General features: G+C 34.2%; 1 protein-coding gene across 2 annotated transcripts in view; it reads left to right on the forward strand.

Annotated features, from left to right (window-relative positions):
- Positions 1-7,463, forward strand: part of LOC107446423 (bcl-2-related ovarian killer protein homolog A) — a 13,625-nt gene extending 6,162 nt beyond the window's left edge. The window contains exons 3-4 of one of the 2 annotated variants that reach the window (XM_071187569.1): positions 6,255-6,379; positions 6,815-7,463. In XM_071187569.1, coding sequence (XP_071043670.1) covers positions 6,255-6,368 — 114 coding nt within the window. In that variant the 3' untranslated portion in view covers positions 6,369-6,379; positions 6,815-7,463. Of the gene's footprint in view, positions 1-6,254 lie in introns of both variants that reach the window. The other variant, XM_043041383.2, reaches the window with a different exon arrangement.
- The last annotated feature ends 253 nt before the right edge of the window (positions 7,464-7,716 follow it).

Consider the following 7,716-nt stretch of genomic DNA (forward strand, 5'->3'; position numbering starts at 1 on the left):
TATATATATATATATATTAATAAGTATATAAACATTTATACGGCAAATATAAAACGGCCTATCAAATTATGGAACCATTCAACTGATCAAATTGAACTTAAACTCCATTATGAACACACTTGAAATTTTCCTCACTACTCTTTAATGTTATATTTAAAACCAAAACCTAGCAATCAAGTTATGACATTATATTTTTAAATTATTTATCGTAGGTAACTGGCTATATTTTTCTCTCTCCTATATTTTATATTAGTATGCCTTTTGTTTCGCATTTGATGAGATTTCATTTGATTTGATTTACTTAATTTTACATGCCAAAAAATATTTATTATTATTATTATTTTGGTTTTCTTCGCACATTTATGCAAATATACTTTTCTTGAGTTGATACAATGCCAGAAAGCACACCTTGTTTTGCAGATGTAACCATCAGAGTTGAGAAAGAGGTTATATTTTTTCGTTATTTATTAGTTATTAATATATTAAAATTATTTTTTTTATTAATTCATTTTTAAAGTGAATACTTTTTCTTCCTTCTTACAAGCTCTTTTCCACTTTTTTTGAGATCTGTTGATAGCTGTAACATAAGAATTTTGAAAAGTTTAAAACAAAAAATATTGAAAGGAGAAGAAATACAGTTCTACGAGTATGTAACTAAAGCAGGGTGCGATATGATATACCAGAAAAACATCTTACACGGTGAGCAGATTTAGCAGAGTGTCATATGTACTATATATATATGTATATATATATATATAATTAANCACTCATTAGATAAGTTCAAAATGAAGAATAAAACAAAGAAAAATTAAAGACATATGAAAAAAAGGGGGGGGGGAATAATAAGCAAAAAAATAACAAACAACGGTTTAAGAAAAAGAAAAAAAAACTTAAATTTTATTTAAAAAACCGGAAAAAAAGATATAATCTTTTCATCAGCCCACAGGATTATATCCGCAAAACAGAATGCGTTCTGATATTGTATCAATAAAGCCAAAGCAAAATATATTAATACAATAGTGTGAGGAGCACTCAAAATTTTTTTTAATAAAAATTGCAACAAATAAAATAGAACACAAAAAGTTAAAATAAGTAAAAACAACATGTAAAAACAGAAAATAAAATTAAAAAAAAGAAAAAACAGTATAAAAATGGACTATAAAGCGAGTAGCGAAATCAGATCAACTTACATGGACGGGAAATTTTTCAAGAATGATTTAGAAAAGGTTTCGCAGAAAGATTGCCAGATTACAAAATATGAAAACAAAAGCGCAAATTGAGTCTAACAAGAGGGTTTTAAAGTGTCGTTCTTACTGCACTGCTGAAGTGATTTGTTATTCTGAGCATTGATTTGTTAGTTACCAAGGAAGGGCCCGAAATGGATGTGCGCAAGGTAATATTATACTGGACAATTTTAAAAATTGACCATAAATAAGTTTAGAAAATAGATGTCTGTCTATTTTACATGTTATTTTTACTTATTTTAACTTTTTGTGTTCCATTTTATTTGCTGTAATTTCTATAAAAAAAAATTTTGAGTGCTCCTCACACTATTGTATTAATATATTTTGCTTTGGCTTTATTGATACAATATCAGAAAGCACTCTGTTTTGCGGATATAATCGTGTGGGCTGATGAAAATATTATATCTTTTTTTTTTCCGGTTTTTTAAATAAAATTTCATCTTTTTTTTTAACTGTTGTTTGTTATTTTTTTACTTATTATTCCCCCCCTCTTTTTTTTCATATGTCTTTAATTTTTCTTTGTTTTATTCTTCATTTTGAACTTATCTAACGAGTTCTGTTTACTTGCAGCTTAAGCTCAATAAATTTTGTACTAAATATATATATACTGGATGTACTAAATATATATATATATACACTGAGTGGCCAAATTATTATGACCACCCCTTCAGTACGCTGTTGGGCCACCTTTTGCGCGCATTACTGCCTTAATTCGTCTGGGCATGGATTCTATGAGATGTTATTAGGTGGTAGAAGGTATGCCAGACCATGCTCGCTGAACTACACTTGCCAATTCCTGCAAATTTGATGGTACTGGAACCATTTGTTTGAGCGCCTGTTCAATTTTATCCCACAAATTCTCAATTGGATTGAGATCTGGAGATTGTTCTGGCCAACGAAGCAAGTTAAATTCTCCGTCATGCTCTTTGAACCATCTGAGGACAATGCCAGCTTTATGACAAGGAGCGTTATACAGCTGGAAGTATCCATCCCCGCCAGAGTAAACCATTGACATAAACGAATGTACTTGATCTGCGATGATACTAAAATACCCTTGGGCATAAAGGCATTGTGCTACAGGAATAAAAGGACCCATACAATACCAAGAGAATATTCCCCATACCATAACGTTGCCACCACCAGCTTGAAGTGTTGTGGCAATGCAGTTGGGGTACGTGCTTTCGTGCTGTTTTCTCCATATTCTCATCCTGTCATCTGCGCGATGCATTTGAAATCGTGATTCATCAGACCACATGACCCTCTTCCACTCATCTACTGTCCAATGTTTGTGCTCCTTTGCAAATTGGAGACATCTGCGCTTATTTAAAGCAGACAGTAGAGGCTTACGAACAGGTCGTCTGCTTCCATACCCTATACGGCGCAATTGCGTCGAACAGTCTGTTCAGAGAAGTTCACAGTTGCTCCTGGATTAAGATCATTTGCAATTTGTCGCACTGTTGCTCTACTGTTGCGCTGCACAACCCTGGCCAGCCTTCTCTCTGATTGAGAATTCAGTACCCTGTGACGACCACAAGTCTGACGTTGAGAACCGGTTTTTTGCTTGATTGTCCATTCTTTGTACACATTAACAACTGCTGCTCTAGAACACTTCACAAGAGCAGCCGTTTTGCTGATACTCGTTCCGACACATCTCGCATCCACAATCATTCCACGTTGAAATTCAGTTAAATCACTTTTCTTTCCCATATCTGAGCAAGCAACACAGTATAACTGATGACTCACTTGTCCAGCATTCCCGTGTTATTGTTATCTTGCCCTATAGCGGCAACGCTGTGACGCAATTTCTCATTTCCATAAAACTCTGAGGTAGTCATAATAATTTGGCCACTCAGTGTATATATTTAGTACATCCAGCTCACACGAAACAATATAAGACAGTCAGGAGGTACATCCCCTGCCAACCGGTTCTTAGACAACTCTACATGTTTTTTTGGGTACACTGCTTTCCGCCAACCGCCATTTTATTCTTTATTTTTATGACAGAATGTGTTAGTAGATTTAATGATCATGGATGGTATAAATGTATTCTAAAAAAAAAATTATTGCGCAGTACTGTTTATCAATAGTGTAGAAATTCAGAACAAACCATCAATAAATAACAAGAGAAAACTTTATTTCTCCTTCCCTATCCACTTTGTAAAGAAACTCAGTAAATCTTTAACCAATATTTGGTATAAAGTCTCTCATTATCCCAAAGTTTAGTTAAATGAAAGATCATTTTATTTTAGTTACACCATAAATTGAGAAGTATGATCGAGAAATATATTCATTGTACAACTGACTGCGCAAAAATTTGGTAAATGACATAAAACTTTGATTCATTTAGGTAAATATTTTATTTGGATTGATTAGAGTTCATTTATTTTATGTTGAATTTTTAAATTTGGCTGGCTGTATAAAATGGTTAGATATATGTCCAAAAATAACCTAATTTTGGTAAATTGCTTTGTTATGGTAAATAGCGACCTTGACTTGCATTTAAGCCCTTTAAAAATACCTAATAATGCTGAAACTTTCCTCTGCTTTTATAAAAGAAAAAAAAGAAAGAATAAAATTTTTTGTTTCTTGATAACACCTACTTTTGGTGCAACCTTAAACTGATATTTGGAGCTAGTGAAAATACTAAAATATGGTAAAATTGAGTTCAATTTTATGTAGCCAGCAAATGAATACCGATTTTTGGTGCCACGTGGCTCGGAATGTGTAGAAGTGCACAGTAGTGATTGGGAGGAGAGGAAGGTACAAATCCGTTTCAAGAGCTTCTGCTGCAGTGAGGCTAAATGTTTTTTTAAATTTTATTTTATACACAGGGACTGCACCAAATGGTTTACATTATGTCTATGAAAGCTATCCTTTTTCTCTATGTATGTTCTTTGGTTTAAAATAGCGATTAATGATTTATATAAAATCATTAGGATGTCCCTTATTTTGGGTTGGAAAGTTTTCTATAGTTCATATATATATATATANTTAATTTTAAAATACAATTTTTAATTGCATGGTCACGCGTGCCTCGCAGAACTATTCAGCCAATTATTTCACTATATTTTTAAAATTTTTAAAATTCTCATTCTTTATGCTGCCTTCTATTTTGTTGAATTTTTATTAGTACTTTCATTTAAGTTTTTTTTAAAAATTAAACATATTTTATAAATGATTACCAAGTTATTTTTTCTAAAAGAAGTCCTAAAACTAAAACCAGTTAGCGGAGAATTAAAATACACTCATGTCCATAAATTAAGGATAATGAAGTTCAGGCACAGAAAGAGACAGAAGCCAAACAAATTTGACTTATTTGTAAAGTCTATGTATTAAACAAAAGGTAAAGAGCAAAAAAGATGCTATATGTTTGACATAATTAATAAAAATTGCGATTTTTACTCCCTGGAGCAAATTTCAAAAAAGAACCTATTTACAAAAAATAGTATAACATGGTTAGTATGACGGATAGGTGTAATACAAGCCGCACAACGCTTAGGCATGCTGAGTATCAAATTATCAATCTGATCTTGGGGAATATTACACCACTCATCAAGCAATGCCCTCCGAAAGTCCGGTAGACAGGTGGGAGGGGGTTGACGGGCTGCAATTCGTCGGCCAAGCATATCTCACACAGGCTCTATAGGATTCAAGTCCGGTGAGTATGCTGGCCAATCCATACGGGTGATATCCTCCGATTGAAGGCATTCGTCTACAATGTTTGCACGGTGAGGACGGGCGTTGTCGTCCATAAACAGAAATTCAGCACCCCTGGCGCCCCGAAACAAACGTACATGTTGTTCCAGAATGACATCACTACAGATGTGGCCTGTCATCTTAACACTCTGAACATGCAGGTCAGTTCTGGAACCAAGAATATATCCTCCCCAAACGAGCCATCCTGCACCACCATAACGGTGTCGTTCAATGGTGTTGTCTTGGTGGTAACGGGTACCTGGCGCTCTCCATATGAAAGTCCTGCGAGAATCAGAGTGCAAACTAAACCTGGACTCGTCGGAAAACATCACACAAGACCACTGTTGCGGTTTCCATAATGCATGCTCTCTACTCCAGGCTAATCGCAGGCGACAGTGAGTTGCGGTAAGTGGAATACATCTGACAGGCCTACGAACATATAGACCAATGTGCCCTAAGCGTCTGTATACGGTCTGCCTTGAAACTGTCGTACCGGTAGCTGAAGAGAGCTGACGAGACAGATCTGATGCTGTGCTCCGTCTGTTTCTTTTGGCAATAACTGCCAAATACCGGTCTTCATTCGGCGTTGCAACTCGGGGGCGACCTGTGCTGTAACGTCTACTCACATTACCATCATCTTGGAATCGTTGCCAAAGCCTGGAGATGACACTCTGGATGATTCCAAGTTCCTCGGATACTTCCAGCTGGGTATGTCCACATTCCAGTCGTCCGATGATTCTTCCACGTAAAAAATCATCCAAATGCTTCCTTTGTGCCATAACTATGAGGTTATTGCACTGAAAGGCTTTTAAAGCGCTTGTGAACAATTTTACTTCTTTGCCACCATTCCTTATATACCCCTCTCTTACACTCTCGTCATTGTGACGTACAACCAGCGTCATCTAGTGGTTTCCTATAATTTGCATATTCTTCTTCAGGATGTGTGTGATAATTCTACAGGTGAAATTTTAATTTTAGAGTTTGATTTCCGTGTGATTCTGAATTATCCTTAATTTATGGACATGAGTGTACGTTGTACCTACTCTTAATTTATTCCGTCAATTAAACAGATTTGAATATTTTTATTTTAACTTTCATCAATAGTTATTCGTCAGTTTCTGAACACGCTTTGGCTTTGCTTTAGTTTTATTTTGACTTTTGTCCCTTATTGTGCTTATTTTTTTTAACCGCATTATTGAAAAATATATATATGTACGAAGAGTATTAATTATTAAACACCTAGTAATTCAGAACATAAATTATGAAAGTGTTTATATCTATTATGTTATTTAATTTGTTTTTGATTTTTTTCAGGGAACTCTTACAACACGATTTAAGAAAAATTCTACTCTGCAATCTCAAAGATTCCTAATTACTTCGATTGTTTTGATAAGCATATTTGCCGTTTTTTATTACTTTTTACCATGACGTCTTCTAAGGTATATAACTATAAATTTTTCAAAATTATTTATAAGATTTGAGAATTCGGTTATCCAAATTTTATTTTCATTTTGTCTGAAGCAATTTCCTTCATTTAATTTTGTATACAAAAAAAATTTCTATTGGAATATTTATTTATTCCGAAGTTTTTCAGATTAATGTAACGTATGTTATTGTGTTCCATATTTAAGATTTGTTTTTCTTTATCTCAGGTTATGAGAGGTATTTTAATTTTATTTAAATTAATTTTATTTAATCAATCATTAAAAAGGCCAAGAAAGCCTTTCACCTCTGAGCTACCTTTTCTATTCTATTATCACCATTGTACCAAACGATGAGATAACCTTCTTTTTTTGAACTTTGTTTTATGTCCTCTTTTGAGCGACGTCATTTTACTATGCAAACCCTCATCTTCTGAACTTCGTTTTCTGCAGTCTTTTCCCTTCAAACAACGCTATTCAACTATGCGAGCCTTCATTCTCTGAGCTTCGTTTTCTAAGCCCTTTGATCGAACTACGTCATTCTATCATGCAAGCCTTCATCCTCTGAGCTTCGTTTTCTGTGCCCTTTTCCACTGAAACGGCGTCATTCTACCATGCGAGCCTTCATCCTCTGAGCTTCATTTTTTGTGCCTATTTCCATTCAAACGACATCATTATACCACGCAAGCCTTTATCCTCAGAGTTTCGCTTCCCGTTCTCTTTTCCACACGAACGATGTCATTCTGTCATGAGAGCCTTCATCATTGGAGCTTCGTTTTCTGTGCCCTTTTCCAGTGAAACGTCATTCTACCATGCGAGCCTTCATCCTCCGAGCTTTGTTTTCTGTTCCCTTTTCCATTCGAACAACGTTATTGTACCATGCGAGCCTTCGTCCTTTGAGCTACGTTTTCTGTGCCATTTTCCACTCGAACGACGCTGTTCAACCTCGAGAGCTTGCATCCTTTGAACTTTAATGCATACTTGTACATCATTATTATTACATTTAAACCTGTTCAAAATAAAATGTAAAATTGAAACATTAGATTATCAAGAGACTGATATTGAGAAAAATTATGAATAAAATATGAATAGTTTAAAATTATTTTGTCCAGTCAATTGCTTTTATTTACAGGATTGAATTTCATTTGCATAGTTATTAGCACTTTTTATTAGTTAATTTAGCATTAAATTGCGACGAAAAAAAAATCGAAAATTCCTGAAGAGATAAAATTGTTAAAAGAGAAGGAGGGCTAGAGGGTTTAAATAAATATTGACATTTGGAAAAATAAATTTTAAGCTAACGAAATCTTTTAATATTTAAGAGGGGGTGTCTTTATTTTGAATTTTGCTCCAAA

The sequence above is a fragment of the Parasteatoda tepidariorum genome, chromosome X1 (assembly GCF_043381705.1).
Source record: "Parasteatoda tepidariorum isolate YZ-2023 chromosome X1, CAS_Ptep_4.0, whole genome shotgun sequence".
NCBI classification, from domain to species: domain Eukaryota; kingdom Metazoa; phylum Arthropoda; class Arachnida; order Araneae; family Theridiidae; genus Parasteatoda; species Parasteatoda tepidariorum.